Genomic DNA, 18,398 nt, shown 5'->3' with positions numbered 1-18,398 from the left:
CCTGGCCCTATGTCAGGGCCAGCTTTCTGGGCATGCAGACTATACAGTTGCATAGGACTTTCTACCCTAAAGGGTCCCATGCCATGCCTGGCTTAATGCCCTGCTGTCACCACACTGAAATTCTGAATAATTTTCAACACAGAGACTCGCTTTAACCGTGAACTGAGCTCAGCAAAGTATGTAGCTCGTCTGCCTTATGCCAACGCACAGTCATCTTATGGTTTGGTGGCAGCCGGCTCCTAAACTGTGTGTGAATCCCTTTGCTGTCTGCCAGCTGGTCAGTAATGTCTTGGGGTTTTGCCAAATTACATGAAGCACCTGGGTGAGTCATCTATGACTCATCCTACACTTCAGATACTTTCAACTATTTGCCGTTATCTATTGTTTCATCCATCTATGACTTTGCATAAACTATGACTCTCCTCCCTTCTGGACCAAGCTCAGCATGAAAGCATCCTTCAAATTCTTGACCATATCATTTCTCCTTTGTGTACCCTTTTAGGACTCCCTTGTGATAAGACAATGTGTTCCCGCTCTGTGTTTCCGTACCTACCCCTATTATAGGCCTTCCTCCCACTGTACTGTGATTCCCGCTTCATATGCATGTGAAAAATGCTATTCATGTGACCCACCTTTGGAACTGGGTGGGGGTGTGGGGAGGGCGGCTATAGTTAGTTCTACTCAAAGCACAGAGACCAAGAGCAAAGGGGGAGGTAGGGGAAATTGTCCTCCAAGGAAAATCTGGGAGTTGTTATGAGAAGGAGGAATGGACGATGGACAGGCAAAGCAATGCAGAGACATTCACCACTGAGCAGGCCACCCCCCACTTCTGAGTGGTCTTCTCTCATCCTGGAGGAAACTGGGGGAATAGCTTTGGAGAAATGTTCCCTCCGGAAATCCCAGCTCACTGTGGGCTCTAGTCTTTTGGGGGGACAGGCCCCCAGAGCTGATATAGTAACCCTTGCTTCTTAATGCCTATAAAATTAGAATTAATCTTCTAAGGGATCTGTGAAAGTGGGATTGTCTCCAAAATATAAATAGTTGTGTCTCTTAAGGATCAGCTAAGTATTTATATTTCAGAAACACAGCCTGGGTGTCCAAGGTCTTAGCTCTGCCACCTTCTCTTTCTCGGGAAGTCACTTAATCTCTTGGAATCTCCTTGGCACTGTGCTGGAACCTTGGAGGAACTCACTAAAGGGAAGCGTTGGCATCTCCAGGTGCAGAAGCAAAGGTAGCCTTGGGCTAGAGAAGCGTATGCCTAACGTCAACCAGAAAAGACGCTATTGTCCTTGCAGGCTCATAGGTTAGTTAGTAGCATTCCTGCATCTTCGGGCCACAGTGATACCCTACAGTGATGGGACACTGGACATATTATCACTGGTTTTGCTTTTTGTGTCAAATGTTATAATAGCAAACAGGTATTGAGCACCTAGATCCACCACTGGCATGAATACATTACATGTATTAGCTTATTTCACCTTCACAGCAACTTTGTGTTGTAGAACCGTTACCCACATTTTACATCTGAGGAAACTGAGGCGTGGAAGAAATGAGTAACTGACTCAGTGTTACACTGCTAATAAGAAACAGAGAAGCCACGCAATTGGAGCCCATGCTCTTAATCTCTACTACTTTATCCTGTAAAATAGTGAGGCTGGGATCATCGCATGCATTGCACACACGCACCAGCTGTATACTATTATTTAAGGCCCAGATAGCTGAAAGAGGCCCAAAAGGTGAATTGCCCAAGGTCATGCAACTAGTCAGTGAAAAAGTTCAATGTAAACTGAACAAACAAACAAACAAAAATCATGCACCAGATCAGTATTCCCCAGGGCACCGTTTTCAAAAATAATGGCAGCCAAAGCTCCATTTATTCATGCAAACTTCATATGTTGGTCAGTCTGTACATTGCAATTTCCTCCCCTCCCTCCCTCCCTTCCTTCCTTCCTTCCTTCCTTCCTTCCTTCCTTCCTTCCTTCCTTCCTTCCTTCCTTCCTTTCATGTATATTTGTTATAAGGTACCTGTTTTTATAACTTCTCTATTACCACTTATGATCTATATATGCATCAGTCATACAGAATGTATCTGCTTGTTGGGGAGTGGTGGGGAATGGCACTTTCCAGATTTGAGATCCCATGGCTGTGCGCTGTTTGTGTATGCAGACATAGTCACATGTCTAGTGCGAGAACGGCCGCCTGTTAGAGCATTTTTCATTTTGGTAAGAGGCAGCATTCAGAAAGATCTGATTTATGGGACATGTTTAATTTTTAAACGACTGAGTTCTTTATAATACTGTCAATTAAAAAAATTCTGCCTAGGAACCTCCTTTCTCCTCTTCCGTCGGCACCTCAGTTGGGAAATCTAGCATTTTGAGGAGGCTTGAGGATTTATACACATCCCTAGAGTTGCTCTAAAGGGAATCATAGTCACATAGTCATCGAATGTCCTGACATCCAGGGGTCTAGGGAGGGGAGAGACCCATTTATGCTTTGGTCCCAGGAGGGAGGGACTTGCAGCATAGTTGGTGAGACAGTGATATGCCCCAGGAACGGTGACCAAGTGCTGCAGTCACTGTAAGCACCCAGAGAACAGAGAACCACCAGAGAAGATAGGATAGGATTTTAGCCTGCCAGGGTTCAAGGCCTGACTCCACCATTTAATAGTTATGTGATCTTGGGAAGAATTACTTAGTCATGGTGACTCAGCTTTTCTCACTCTTAAATGGGGCTAATAATAGTACCCATCACAGAGGACTTTTATGGGGACCCAAATGAAAGGAAATAATACGTATAAAGTAGTTAGAACAGTGTTTGACACATAGCAAGCATCTCATAAGTGTTAGCTGTTATTTTTACTTTTCACATTCCTGTGGTCTGAGGATACCGAAAATATTTCACAGAAGAGGCACATCTGGGTGGGTCTTGTCTACCTTTATCAGTGACATATTTCAAGGTCTAACATCGTCTCAAGCACATAATGGGCCCGTAGTAGGGCCCCGGGAGTTGGCTGTAGGTGGTTGAGTAGGGCAGTGCCCAGCAGTCCTGTGCAGGCTGATAAGTCACGGGTGCCCACTTCCCTTCCTCCTACACACATTAGTTTATGTGCCCCCTCCTTTTGTAGGCCCGACCCCCCTCAACCCATGGTCACCCAGAAGGAGGTCTCCATGGTTCCTTAGCCAGCACAGTCTACCTGACCCGACATGCGCTGGCCACAGCACACCAGGTTACGAAGCCTGCTGTGTCCCTCGCTGGAATCCTAAATTACAGAAGTGTCTGGACACTCGGGGTGAGCGCACCCTAACACTGAGTGTTTGCAGCCTCCGGTCCTCCTTCCTCAGAGCAGCAAGGTGCCGGGTAGTTAAGGACAACGACCCCTGGCTTGTCTCGGGGACTCCCATATGCCGAGGTAGTGGCCATCGGCTTCATAGACTGCCTCTCCGTTCATCTTCACACCCACTCATCCTACTCAGGGGCAGGTGAGGTTCCAGAGGTCAGGCAACCAGCTCTAGGCCAGAGCATCTGAGTGCACCTTCCCTCCCTCCATCCAGCCTGAAGACTGGGACTGGGACACTCAGGAGCAGACACTGGGATTCCTGGCGGCCTCCAGTCACAAGGATCTGTGCTGCCTGGGAGGGGGAGGAGGGGGAGGAGGAGGAGAAGGAGGAGGGGGAGGTCGTCCAGCGCTGCAGTGAGGTTTCCTGGCAAACACTTTCCAGGGCACCAACCTTGGGGCTGGCCCCTCTTTCCACCAGTTCTTCCTGCTCCAGTAGCTGATTTCCCTTGCAGGTGGTTTCTGCTTCCTCATGGAATTATCTGCTCTTGGCTCCCACTCAGGGCCCAAGTTCCCTGCATTCTCCCCAATTGTCCTGCTTTTGGGCTGTCTAAAAAGGTCAGATTTACTGCTCTCCAGGCCTGGGTACCCACACTGGGTACCCAAAGATCACTCATAGGCTGCTGGCCACACAGGGAAACTGCCTGAGTCGCATTGGCCCTGTGCCCACCCAGCTCGGGCGGGCGGAGCAGCAGGCTGCCCGGGGCACAGCGTGCAGGGCCCTGTGCATGGCGGCGTGAGAAGGAGCACGCCCAGTGCCAGAGACCATGCAGGCTGCCTCCCGGGAGCCGGGACACCTTCCAGGTTCATTGCACAGGCTTTGGAGAAAGAGAAACCCGAGCCTGGAACTACACTCTGCTGCGTCTTGGCTGTGTGATGTGGGGAGATTATTGGATCTTTCTGATGCTCCGTTTCCTCTTCTGTTAAGTGGCTGTAATTAGCATCTACCTCCATCTGTAGAACTAAATAAAATACTGTCTGCAGAGCACCTGGTTTGGTGGCAGCCGGCTCCTAAACTGTGTGTGAATCCCTTTGCAGTTTGCTGTGAAGGGTGGCGATGGGACTCCCATCACTGCTGTTATTAACGAAGGGAGCGCACAGCGTGGGTTGAACAGAATCACAGAGATTTCCTTGCGGACAGAGGGCCTGGTGTTAAATAGTGAGGTGCCGGAGGCAGCATGCCTTCGTTTAAACCCTGGTTCCACTGTGTACCGATTGGCTTATTGGGAAAGTTACCTAAACTCACATCTTTAAAGCGGAAACAGTGTCCAGCTCAGGAAGTCACTTGAGAATTAAAAAAGAAAGAAAGAAGCCATGCGAAGAACTGAGCACAGAGCACGCCCTCGCAGCTGTGGCTCAGATCGTTATTGATCTCTTAGAGCTGCTACACATCACAGCCGAGATGCGGGAGGGGCTGGGCTGAGAACTGATCCTGAACTTGGCTTTCAACAAGTCAAGTTCACTGTTGAAAGTCAGAGAAAGAACTGAATGTATTTTCATTCTAAACCACTTCACCATATTAGTGCTGAGGCTTTAAGTAAAATTAGAGGAGGAGGAGGAGGAGGAGGAGGAGGAGGAGGAGGAGGAGAAGGAGAAGGAGGAGGAGGAGGAGGAGGAGAAATATGAAGAAGAAAAGGAAGAAGGAGGAGGAGGAAAGTAGGAGGAAGAGGGGTGAAGGAGGAAGAGGAGGAGAGATGGAGGGAGGAGGAGGAGGAAAAAGATGAAGAAGAAGAGGAAAAAAGGAGGAGGAGGAGGAGGAGGTGGAAGAAGATGAAGAACAAGAGGAAGAAGGAGGAGGAGACAAAAAGAACGACTTTTCCAAACCCAACCAAGGGAAACGACAGTTAGGTGATACTCTGATTTCCATAGAGTGGCTGCAGAAGAATCCTAAGGGAGGAAACTTTGTTTGCTGTCCCCCAGACCCTATCTGCCACTAGGCCCCGCCATCAGCACGGGCCTTTGAGAGCTGGGGACAGGTTTAGGACAGCAACCAAACAACTGTCACCGAAACTACTGATAGCTGCGTTGCTGCCGAGGACGAGTCAAACTCCTCATGTCGGTGTCGTATTAGAGAGTCTGAAAGGTTTCTACATAATATGACAGCCACTCAATGCAGTTCCCTCTGGGGAATCAGATTCTAATCTATAAGGAGAAAATATAGATATTTCTTGGAAGGCATATTAGGAAATGACAGAAGAGCCGAACCAAGGAAATGTCACGTTTTGGCAGCCTGACAGGATGGCGGACTTTGTGGGACTGCTGTCTCCTGTCGTTGCATGGTCCTGCCTGCTCCTTGTCCTCTGCCTGTTTGTTTTGCTGTCAGTCCCTGCCTGAGGGAGAAGAAGGCAGCGACCGAAGGGTCCTGAAGTGGCCACAGCTTCCCCAGGCGCCATGTAACAGCTCTATGCTTAGCACTTAGCGGCCTGTGGAAGAGGTTACAGTACTGCTTTTTCAGAAGCAAGGAAACTGAGCCATCACAGGTGTCACGAACATGTCCCAAACCCACACAGAGGGGAAGTGGCCAAGCCAGAAATTATATCCAGTCATGTGTGTCCATACAAATCTTGTGATCCCGATGCATTGCCCTCTTTGTTCAGCAAACATTTGAGTGTTCGCTAGCTGAGGGTTCCTCACGAGCAACGAGTGATCCAGCAGTTGCTGTAGGTGCCCTGCCCACACTCTTGGTCCAAAACACCTGCCCTGTTGGTAGACATTTCCTGTACATCCTGAGAGCTCCCTACTTCTTTCATTCTCTGGGCTTCCTCTGGCTGCAGGGGAGTGTTTGGCGCCCTGCAGGGAGGCTAGAAGTGCTAGGGACCTAACATCCATAAGAGCAACTTTCAACCTGTGAGGGGCTGGCATGAATGGACACATGGCCCCGCCCCCTCACCTCTGGGAAGGGACACATCTATGTGCAGGTGGGTTCTGTACAGTCTCCCCCAGGTTCCTACGCAGCATGGAGTTTCAATCATTATGCAAAGCAATAACCTTCAAATAAACACTTCCTCCCCTGGCTTCCCACTGTGTCTCAGGGAGGCCAAATAGGCGTTTTCCCTGGATCAGCTGCCCCTCAGAGAAATTGTTGGTTGTCTACTGTCAATCAAGAATTATAGGCTAATAGTGCAGGTGAGATCTGGCCGCTGGCCGCTAAGATTTTACAAGCACGTCCACACACAGTGGAGACTTGGCCAGAGCCGGGCAGGTAGCAGTTGGGAGACGGCCGCACAGGTCCAGCAGAGAAATGACAGTGGCGTGGTCAGGTCAGTCGCAGCGGGGTCCTGAGCAGTAGTCAAATTCTGGACATATTTTAAAATAATGTTAAGAGATTTTGCTGGCAGGCCAAGTGTAGGACCTGAAGAAAGAGAACAGTTAAGGGTGCTAGCGAAGGCATGTCTCCCCCCTTGAGCAATCAGAAGAACGGGACTTGTCCTTAGCTGGGATGGAAGACCACAGAAACAGCACAGGTAACAGGAGTCGGTTTTTGACATGTGTGTTTGAGATGCCTGTTAGTCATCCAAGTGACAACAGAGAGCAGAGAGCTGGGGTGCAAGCTGGAGCCAGGGAGAAGCCAGGAGTGAAGGTTATAGACATTTGCAAGTCAAAGGCATGTAGATTGGAGAGTAGATGAGCTCATGGAGGGAGCCTCTGATTTCAAAGAAAGTACAGAGGAGGAGGCCCATTACTGAGCCACACAAATAACCACCCAGACCCCAGACCGTGATGAATACTGGGAAAGGAAGTGGCAGTGAGTGTCCTTCAGGGACACAGGATGCAGCAGACCCTGCTCCATGGAGATTAGACGGGGAGGGTATTCTATACAGAGGTGGAGCATGTCTGGGAACTCAGAAAACAATCAGAAGCGCAAGGGAATGGTGAGAAATGCATCTAGAAGAAAGGAAGGCTGGGGTCCAATCCTAGAGGGCACTGACTTTGAGAGAAAGAGCTGGGATTTATCCTGTGGGCAGCGGGGGCCATGGGGTGGGGCATTGCGTGATTGGAGCTGACTGGTAGGAGCTCTTGAGACGAGACGGGAGGGGCAAGAGACAGGAAGCTGCAGGACCAGTTAGTGGGGCTCGGCAGGAGAGGAAGACATTTAAGAAGAAACACAATTTGTCCTAGCCGGTTTGGCTCAGTGGATAGAGTGTCAGCCTACGGACTGAAGGGTCCCAGGTTCGATTCAGATCAAGAGCATATGCCTGGGTTGTGGGCTCCATCCCCAGTGGGGGGCATGCAGGAGGCAGCCAGTCAATGATTCTCATCATTGATGTTTCCATCTCTCTCTCTCCCTCTCCCTTCCTCTCTGAAATCAATAAAAATATATATTTTTTTAAAAAAAAATATTTAAAAGAAGAAACACAATTTGACAACAGGCATCAAAACGTTAAGTGTGCATAGCCTTTGGCCAGTATTTCCACTCTGAGGAGAAGACTGGAGGAGAGGTGTGGAGATGGGAGGTGAAGGTGTGCAGATGAGGGTCATTGACACACTGCTTGGAACAGAAAAGGCTGTGAAAGCACAGGAAGGTCCCACAGCAAATGACTGATTAAATAAAGGGCGACACAGCCACACCATGGAATGCTTTTCAGTGATTAAAAGGGATGATATATATCTGAGTTCACTGGCATGAAAGGAACACACAATGTATTGCTGAGTGAAAAAGACAGGCTGTGAAACAGCATTTATCGTTTAACCCCATTCATCAAAACGGTATCTGTAAAATATCAGTTGTGCATAGAGTCTGGGGAGACCTCTGAGATTGCATTCATCAAAACGCCAACGATGGTTTACTTTAGATGATAGATAGGATTCGGTGTTGTGTTTCTGTTTGTTTAGGGAGGGGGCCGTTTCTCTCCCTATCTTTTTGGATGGCATGAATTTTCTGCCCTAGGCATGTAGTAGTTTAAACAAAAGGCAATACTAGTACAAATTTACTAACGGAAGTCAAACAGATGGTCTTTGAGTTCTTGCAAGGCAAACATGGCCCCCGGTCTACAGTGTGAGCAGGTGGTGAGTGGGTCGGCTGACCTCTCCCTTGGGTCAGGACGCTCTCTGAGGGATCTTTGAGGGAGGGGAGGGTTGCCTGAGATAGAGGGTTCAGATGGCCTGATGACCTTCTCTCCTCCTCCAGGGTCTTCCTGAGAGCCATCAACAAGTTTGCGGAAATCATGAACCAGAAGTTCCTGGAACACACAAACTTTGAGTTCCAGGTGAGTAGTTGGCACCTGAGTGGGCATCCTGGGCTGGTTGCTTCATCAGACACATCCCAGTACACACACAGGTATGCCATGTCTCTGGGGCTGCCTCAGAGGAGTGTGGCAGGGAGGGAAGTACTCAGGGTTTGGAATCAGGCCCCTGATTAAATAGTCAATAACTGAGCAGCTTATGCAAATGTGACTGCATAATGGATCTTGTGGTAAGGAGACTTGCACTGCTTCATTTGTCAGAGTGGGCACCACCTTCTAAAGATGGATCACTTTTTCTTACTTTTCTATTCACTCATAGACACTGAAATATAAAGCTCTCAGTACATCTATGTGACTCCCGATTCCTCCAGAAGTCACTTTGTGCTCAGACAGGACCTGGGGCCTCCGTGAGACACAGCCCCTTAGAGCATGTCCCTGGGGCTAGCACAGTGACATCTCCTCAAAACGCAGGCAAGAAGAGCCAACTCTCAAAGCCTGTGGAAAAGTCCATGTTGCTACCTCTGGCTGGAGATGCAAGAGATGCCCAGAGAAGTGAGGGTTTCATACCTGGATCATTTTAGATTATGAGCTGTGTGACTTTAGGCAAATGACTTGACCTCTCTGTGTCTCAGTTGCCTCCGCATCAAATTATGATGCTAATCGTAGCTACCTCATTGGTGTGTGGAGAGAATTACATGAGTTAAGTCACTGAAAGTTCTTAAAACAGTGCCAGGAACATGGTAGCTATTATAGTCGCTCATTATAATTATGCTCATTGGTATCACGTTGATGGTGATGGTGATGATGGTTCTGAATGTGTCGGGTCTGGGAACTCATATGTCAGTTCTCAGTAAGCAGGACTGTAGGGAGTGTCTTCGGGTCACCATAACATTGCCTAGAGCGGTCAACCCCACAAGATTTTGTAGCACTGGAAAGTGGCCAGCACTACAACATGAGATGTCTCTTTTTTCTAACGAGACTTCCGTAGATATTTATTGATAAGTACTCAAGAACAGGACCATTTTTCAACCTTATCTGTGTCCTGCTCAGCCCATGTTCTCCTAGCCTCCTGTGGAGTGGATTTGTTCTCTGTACCCTGCCTGGAACACGCCTCGTCTCCTTCTCCTGGTTTCATTAATTATGCATTTGATATCGGCAGGAACAGCATCCATCACTGGGCCCTGCCAGCCCTGGCAGCCGCTGTCCAGAGAAGGGGCAGGTGCAATGAGATGGTCCCCAGTGTCTTTTCCAGAACGGTGGCTTTCTGATTCAAAGGGCAAAAAGCGAGAAGCTCTGTGGGGCCACTCTGTAGGTGACAAGACCAGAGAGTTGCAGCAATGATGTCTTCTGCTGGGGCCAAAATAATTTGCATGTCTAGGCCCTGCTCAGGGTGCTGGGCCCTGGCCTTCCCATCCATTTGCCTGCTCAGGGAAGACCAAGAGAGTATTTCTAACTAAACTCACTGGGGTTTTTGTGTAGGACTGATAGTCATGGGTCTAAGCTATTGCTTTGAGGGATTCTAAAGCAAAGCAGAGCACAGCCTTGCCCTCCAGGATTTCGGAGTCTTGATAGGAGACTGTAAATCCATCTTCTAGCAGCCAAGCCTTGGAAAGAGGTGACTAACTTTTACTACGCACCTACTTAGGGCATTTTGATGCTCATTATAACCCCATTAGGTTGGGATATACCCATTTTATTAGTGAATAAACTGAGTTTCATAAAGTGGTTGGCTTTTCTGTTAAAGGTCATCTGACCACTCAGTGGGGTGGCTGGGAGTCAGGCCTCTCTGTAAAGCCAAGCCCTTTCACTCCTCTGCACTGTCTCTTAGGAGCAGGTGCCTGTGCCTCTACCAGACAGCTCTGTTTAGCTCCAGAAACACTGTCTGCCCTGGTTAGCGCTTGCTGGCCCAGGGACAGGCAGCTGTATGACGACTGGCTGTAGGACTGGACCCTCCATGTAGGAAACTGATTGGCCCAGGAATCCGTGGTTACACCTCGGATGTGCTCTTTGGTCCCAGGGAAATTGCTTCTGCCTTAGGCAACTGTCTGAATGCCACTAAGATCCCTCTCTCTCCTTGGGAAGCTCTAATTGGCTCTGAGTTTGGCAATTCCAGCCTTGGCCTTGAGGCATTTCTGGATTGGCTCTGGGCACTGGACCACCTTGGGATCATTTTTGAACCTGTACTGAGGAGCCATGAAATGAAGCTTCTGGGATATTCCCAGCCATTAGAGGAGGAATGAGGCAGGCTTGGTCTTTATAATGAAAATGTAACCAGTAATGGTTTAAAAAAAAAAAAAAAAAAGTGCAAGAGGGAGCACACACATAGAGGGAGCACTCACCGAAGCCTAGAAGAGGCCCACAGCGCCGCCTGCCTAGAGGCCTATGGTGGGACGGTGGGACGGTGGGACGAGGGACAGCTCCACCAGGCAGAAAGATGGTCACAGGCTGGGGATGGTTTCTTCGGCCCTGCCTGCTTCAGCTTGAGGGCTTGAGGGCCCCAGAGAGCCTCTGGCCCGATGTCCCTAGCCAGAGTCCATGTCTGGAAACTCCCACTCCCCGAGTCCACGGTATCCCCAGAATGGTCCAGGCAGTTGCGCCTTTGCAGCTCAGAAGAGGGCACGCCCATTGCATTTCAGCAGCAGCATATGCCGTGCACTTCCCCACCACCATCCCCAGTTGGAATTTGGGGTAAAGAATAATTCAAGGCCATTAGAAAGAATCTTACAGGATCAAAACTCCTTGCCCTCTCTGCTGTAAAATTCCAGATGAACCAGGAAAAACCTTAACCAACAGCAAAGGGTAAAGGAAACTGAGGGAAGAGAACAGTGGTTAAAGAATTAAGTGCTGGAGTGAGACGAACTTGGGCTCAGATGCCAGCCTCACCACTCTGCAGCCGTGGGTCCCTGCTCCCTAAGGTGGGGGATAACAATACAAATCTCGGAGTTTCTCGGGAGGACTAACAACAGTGCCTACAGAGGGGGGCTCGTTAATGAACTCATTCAGCAAACACAAGTGACCCCCCAAAAAACTTTAACAGCTGATAGCTCACTTTTGAAATGAAATGTATTTTAATACACAGTGCCCTTATCATTATTCAAGTGTGTGCATACATTTTTGGGGGGAGAAACCCTATGTTCCCTGAGCACATGCTGGGTCAGACACAACACTAGATGCTGGAAATAGAAGAGTGAATAGACAGATGAGGTTCTTGCCTGTGTGGTGCTTGCATCCAGCTGTGGAGACAGGGCATAATTAGTTCCCCTTAAAATATGTCGTAAACCCCATGAACAGGGCGTGATGAGGGCGAATGGCGGGCGGATCTCCTTTAGCCTGGGAGACCTGGGAGGCTTCCCAGGAAGGGGTGTTTGAACTGAGATTGCAAGACTGAGTAGATGTTTGCCAGGCAGAGCCTTCCTCATTTAGTCCCTATGACCACCCGCTTTGGGTACTATTAGCCTCATGTTCCAGGTGAGAAAACCAAGGCTTCCAGCCATAAGGAAACTTGCTGGTGACAATGGAGCTGGGAATTGCCTGAGAGGATCTGTGAAAACAAAGGATAAAAGCAACAGAAAGCAACACAGAGGCCCTGTGTCTTCACACTTGCAGCTCCAGCCATGGAGGCTGCATTACAGTCTCTCCTGCACAGAGATGCAGAAACAAGGATGTCGGCTACAGCTCTGATGCTAACGGGGGAAAAGGTGGAGTCAAGCTGAATGTCTACAGTGGAAGGAATTGGTTAAAATGGAAGTACATCCTTAAACAGAATGCCATGCAGCAATAAACCAGAACAGAGCAGATCTGAATATGCTAATATGCAAACATCTGCAAGAGAGATTTATGAGAAACTAGCAAAGCACCACAGATATTAGAAAAGATGTCTGTACATACATTGTTTATATATAAATAATTTTTGGAAGGGTAGCCAGGAAATTGTTAAGATTTTCTTCTGGGAAATTAGACAAAGGTCCAAGCATGGTAGGATGGAAATATCTTATTATTTAATATTTTCTACCATTTAAATTTTTTACGATGTGTGTATTCTATAATTTTTAAGAGTCAATTAAAAATAACTAAATTCAGGTTACAGTATGATTTTGGCTGGGTTTTACTGTTTTACATCTGTGAAATAAGGGCCTTGGATCAGATAACCCTTAAATTTATTCCAGCTCTATGCTTCTGTTGTCCTATGATTTCAAAATATTTAATTCCTAATCAAAAATCTCCTCCCCCGGGAAAAGGGAGCCGTGTGTTTTGCAGAAGCCCCTCTGGCTTCTCCGAACCAGCCAAGCTGGGTACTTAGTAGAAATGCCACCAGGCAGCTTGAGGCAAAGGAGGAAAGAAAAATCTGAGACCCTTTGAAACGACTGGAGAATTTCTCTAACAGTACAATGATCAATAAATACATATTTTCTGGAACCCAGCTGTATTCAAACTGTTGTGCTGAATATGTCATAAAGGATACAAATAAGTGGAAGGCAGGACTCTGGGTATCTATGGAGCCTTCAGTTAGAAAAGACAGGGCCATATATATACATACTCTTCAGTCAGTGCCCCCGCCAGTGCCACCATGCCATTCACTGAGCGTTTGCCAGGCGCCAAGGCTGTGCTGGATGCCTTCGTGCTCATATTATCTCATCAGGGCTTCTAGCAGTTCTTTATGGTCATTACCATTCTGCTTCCCACTTCATAGGTTAGGAAAACGAGACTCAGGAAGGTCCAGTACAGCAGAGACCACCCAGCCAGTGAGAGCTAGCCCTGGCACCCACACCCTTGTCCCTGAGGCACTGATGCTTGTGCACCCATCTCAGGGGAAGTGAGGTGCGGAACAGAGGGCCCCACTCTGCGGTTGCAGATGCTGAGTGCTACTCAGTTCAGCAGGGACTGGGCACACAGATGTGCTCGGCCATCTGGGTAGCTTCCTGAGGAAATGGGTCTTGAACCGGGATTTGAAGAAAGAATAGGACTTCGATGCTGTGGGTATGAGCACCACAGTGAGCAAAGCCAAGGAGTCCGTGGGGCCTGAGCAGACCAGCCCTCGGAAAAAGGCAGTCTGTTGAGGGCAGAAATACTGGAAAGGGAGTGAGGCCCGAAAAGCCAGGTCAGTGCACTTGGTCCTGTTCTTCGGGAGCAAAGTCAGGGAAGGTTCGGGGCTGAGGAGGCCCCTTGAGTACCAAGCACCATCTAGTTGTGGCCGCTGCTCACCACTCAAGGCCTTGCACAGAGCCACTGGCCATGGCCACCTTCCTCAGTTCCAAAGTCAGTCCCGCGGAGCCCTCTGGCAGGGGCTGTGGTGAGGTGCCCAGGGCACCTTCTCTGATCCACTAAGAAGAGGAGGCTCTGGATCTAGGGTCTCATGGTCCACAAAGGTCTTCAAGGAGGAAAGCAGAAGAAAGTCAGGTCCACTCCTAAGTATGTACCCACCTCTACACAGAAACTTACATGTAGAGGCTTGTAGCTGCGCTATTCATAATAGCCAAGAGGTGGGAACAACCCAACGCCCACCAGTGGATGGACGGATAACAAAACAAAAACATGGTGCATCCTTATGACAGAAGAGTTTCAGCAACAAAAAGAAATGAAGTACCGACACATGTGACCACATGGGCGAACCTTGGAAACATTAGGCTGAGTGAAGAGTCACGCATCTAGGAAATATTGGACTAAGCAGAGAAGGAAAGTGGTCCCTGGTCTCCAGGCCTGAGGGGGAGGGAGCAAGGGGAGTGACCGCTGGTGGGTAGGAAGTATCTTTTTGGGGTGATGAAAATGTTCTAAAATTAGATGGAGATGGCAGTTGTACTATCTTGTGAATATACTAAAACCCATTAAATTATATACTTTAACAAGGGAATATTATCATATGTGAATTATACTTCAGTTTTCAAAAAGGAAGTCAGGAATGGGGTGACAGAAAGCATTTCTGAAGGACTAAGTCAGGTGGAAGACAGGGGAGCAAGAGGCGCAACTGGATCTAACGTGTCTCGTGTTGCCAACTATGTCGGGGGGGTGGGCATTTCTGGAATTGCTCTCAAAAGCAACAGCAACTCAACTTACTTTGTCATCTATCAGCTTCCTATTCTCTTCTGATTATTCTGATGAAATTCCCTAACATCAGAAATTTCTCACCTTCCAATGACCCTTTCCACGTCCTGTGACCAGGTTATCCTTTTCCTGGCTTTCTGTTTCACATCCTGGTCTTAAATGGGAGGAAGTGTGAGCTCCGGGCTCAGCAGACCAAATCAGCACATTCAAAACCTGCAAATCACGGGGCGCCGGGAGGAAAGACAGTCTGAGGAGTCCCCGGAGACCCGACCTGCACTGCGAGTTTGGATAAGGGGGTTACTGTGGAAACACGGGCGTGGGATCTGCTTCTAAGGGTTATGGGGAAGCATTTTCAGGACTTTGAGGAAGGGAGTGGTAGGATCCAACTACTTTTAAAAGGTCCTCGGGCCTGTCTGTGGAGAGTTGATTTTATGGGAGCCACAAGCCAGCAGGTCACCTCACTGCACCCCGGGAGTGGCTTGGTCTTTTGAACTCTGGGAGTTAAGGTTTCAATAAAGAAAGCACATCCCCTCAACAGAATCTGAGCAGCATGCGGGCAGGGTCTGCAGTCTGTGTGACCCCTGCCCTACCCTCATGTGATGATAACATCTGGCACATTGGTATTCAATAAATATATGTTATTTTTTGACTGACTGTGAGGTGTGTGGAGAGAGCCATGGATGTTAATCACAAAGCCTGGGTTCAAATCCTGGCTTTGCCTCAGTCTCCTCATCTGTAAAATGGGACTAATAACAGCTACCCATTATTGAGAGCTGGAAGGAGGGGGCATGGGAAAGGGCCTGGCCGCGGTAAAAACGGAGCATTGTCTTGCTTCTTTCTGAAACTGGAACCACATGCCCATTTGAAAGCAACATTCTGGGCAGCAATATGACTATTATCAAGGGTAGAGGTGACTTTTACTTAGTCTTAGCATCTGAACTTCTTTGAATTAAGGATGAAGGTCTTAATGGCAGGTGATTTCTCTAGCCAGTCATCTGTTCTCTTGCTGTGCAGTGCTCACAGGCTGAAAGTGGGTGGGCTCTGTCCAGCAAAGCTGTCCTCCACCGGCTCCATGCAGGGCCTTAACATCTTTAATAATTGCCCTTGAGTACCTCAGGAGCTGGGCTGTGCTATGTGCTTTGGTACCAAAGGAATCACTAGAATAATGAAAAGGTCAATAAGGCTAACAAGTACTTTTGAGCTCTTTTCTGATACTCTATCCCTTTAAACTCATCATCTCATGTGGTCTTCACTGCAGCCCTCCGCAGTGGGTACCCCTTTTGCAGACGGGCTCACTGAGGCTCAGCAACACCTTTGTTTGGGTCTCCATCTCTCGGGTTCTGTGGCCTGTGTCAATGCCTCTGTCACTGTGGTATTGGAGCACGTGCCATGCACTGAACCCTTGGTTGTCTCTGTTTCACCAGGAGCTAGTATTAGCCCTTGCATTTACCACCAACAGGTCATGTGAATGTTAAAATTATGACAAGCCTCTATCTAAGCTGGGTCCTTGGTGATTCTGGAACTCCACAGAGCATCAGTCTCACCCGGAAAGCTTGTAAACACACAGCGTCTGGGGGTCTGATTCAGGGGGTCTGGGTGGGGCCAGGGAATCTGCATTTCTAGCAAGTTTCCAGGTGGTGCTGCTGGTCTGGGGCCACATTTTGAAAACATTGAACTAAGAGTGAGGAGAAGACAAACTATTCTAAGACAGAGTGGGTTGCTGGCTGGTCCAGGAGCTGGCTGGTTAATTTCGGGAGGACTTCCAGAGAGGCGGGGAGTCCCTGAGATACGTATCCCTCACCACCCTCTAATACACAGGCAGAGCAGCCAGCTCACCAAGACACCCAGCTGGGGCCAGTTATTTGTACCCCAAAAAACCCAAAACAAAACACAGAATGAAGCAAAACAGAAAGCATCCCTAAAATCCTTCTCCTTGCCCAAGTCCTATTGTCAACGAGGGGACATGCTCGGCGCCTGGAGATGTCCATCCATTGTCCTCACTTTGGCCGGGATGTTAATTTCAGAGTCAGTGCCAGTTAGAAAATTGCAGAGCACAGAATTAAACTGATACTGCTTCTGTCTTCCGCCATCCTTATAAATTATTCACATCCCCCAGCACTGAATCTGCCTTCCCACTTCAGACCCTCTCCATGACGGCTCTCTCCTCTTTCATTTGCAGCTGTGGAATAACTATTTTCATCTGGCGGTGGCTTTTATCACCCAGGATTCCCTGCAGCTGGAGCAGTTCTCACACGCCAAGTACAACAAAATCCTGAATAAGTAGGTTGCATGTTTGGATCTCCCAAAGGGGGAGTTGCATGGGGATCTCTGAGATGGAGCCTGAAGCAGACTGTTTTGGTTCCTCCTAGGTACGGGGACATGCGACGGCTAATTGGCTTCTCCATCCGAGATATGTGGTACAAGCTTGGTGAGTAGCCCCCGCTTCCAGACAGACACATCTGCACCTGCCGCGCACCTTCTTAAAGGCCATCTGTTAGAGGGCCACAGGGGTGTCAGCAGTGGGATCTTGAAATAACACTTTATCACTGTACCTAGCCCCCGGTCCTCCACGAGTGTCTGATGAGAGTGAGTCCCCACCCCCACCTCCCACCCAAACAGCTGTGGATCTGCTTCTGCTTGGTACCCGTCAGGGGTTACGGTGTCAAATTTGGATTTATAAAAAGGAGGAAGGGCAGGACTGCTGTGGGAACTCACATCCCTGTCCATCACACGAGTGCTTCCTGCTGATGGGTGGGCCGTCCTGCATCCGCTTCTCATGTGATGTTCTGGTCCACAAAAGACGCCCCACCTCATGGGGAGAATTGGTTCTGTGGAAGAGCAGGGTCTTTTGTGACGTGACTAGAGCTGGAAGGTGGCCCCAGAGGCTGTCTTTGCCTCACTGAGCTACAGGAACCATGTATGAGCTGAGCGGTACCTGTGGGAAGAAGGAGGGCGATGGATTCGGGGAGACATTTATTGAGAGTCTGAGGCAGGCCTATGCTAAGGTGATCTTTTTTAATCCTCACATTACCTCCTGCAAGATGGAAAACTTCCTCCTCCTCGTATTGATCAGGAAACTCAGAGTGGGAAGCAATGTGCTTGACATCAAACAGCTGCAAATCCCAGAGCTTGGTTTTGCTCCCACGAGGATGAGGGCCACAAACCTTGCTCGAGGCCTGAGCTCCATTAATATGTGCTGAGAGGGCAAAGGGAGGGATGGATGGATGGATGGATGAATAGTAATGAGTAATGAGGCATTTCCGCCCCTGATGTTTGGAATCCTTGACTCTCCACTGCTGCATTGCTCTGCCTGAGGCTTGGATGATGACCCTCTTCACTTGAGACACTGGCAGGGACTGTGCCCATCTCTTGGATTCAACTTAAGTTACCTCCCTGACCTTGCATCTTGCTTCCCCAGACATCTTAGTGTCTTCCAGTCCCCGTCTGCTTCCTGGACAGCAGTTTCTTGCCCTTTCCAGCAAGTTCAGTTGCAGGGGAAGCACAGGGAGTAGACGATCAGGCTGGCTTCTGTGCTGGCAGCATTGGACTCGGGCTGAGAGCACACACTGAGAACAGGAGGGCCGTGGATCGGCTCATAAGATGAAAGGGAGAGCTGGGAACCGGGCCCAGAACACACCGTCACATGTCTGCCCTGGGCCTTGCCCTGTCATTTACAAGCTATGAGCCCCAAAACAAGGGGACTGAGTGACCCTGGGCCTGAGCTGGGGGAATGGCTTCTCCTCCCAGGGTGCGTATGAGGCTCCTAAGAGCAAGAATGGAGAGAATGAACTCATGGAGGCCACACCTATGTCAGAATGGTCATCATCATTTTCACTCTTGCC

The 18,398-nt window shown here is 48.9% G+C and overlaps 1 protein-coding gene across 4 annotated transcripts in view; it reads left to right on the top strand.

The window, feature by feature from the left end:
* Nucleotides 1-18,398, top strand: part of DOCK2 (dedicator of cytokinesis 2) — a 372,626-nt gene that overhangs the window by 296,719 nt on the left and 57,509 nt on the right. For all 4 annotated transcript variants that reach the window (XM_070414430.1, XM_070414429.1, XM_070414433.1 and 1 more), the window contains 3 exons: nucleotides 8,463-8,541; nucleotides 16,736-16,836; nucleotides 16,926-16,984. In XM_070414430.1, the coding sequence (XP_070270531.1) occupies nucleotides 8,463-8,541; nucleotides 16,736-16,836; nucleotides 16,926-16,984 (239 nt within the window). The remainder of the gene's footprint in view (nucleotides 1-8,462; nucleotides 8,542-16,735; nucleotides 16,837-16,925; nucleotides 16,985-18,398) is intronic.

The sequence above is a fragment of the Myotis yumanensis genome, unplaced genomic scaffold, assembly GCF_028538775.1.
Source record: "Myotis yumanensis isolate MYYU_CA2020_CCGP unplaced genomic scaffold, mMyoYum1.0.hap1 SCAF_5, whole genome shotgun sequence".
NCBI classification, from domain to species: domain Eukaryota; kingdom Metazoa; phylum Chordata; class Mammalia; order Chiroptera; family Vespertilionidae; genus Myotis; species Myotis yumanensis.
Note: the sequence above shows the minus strand (reverse complement) of the source record. Positions and strands in the feature narration are given on the sequence as shown.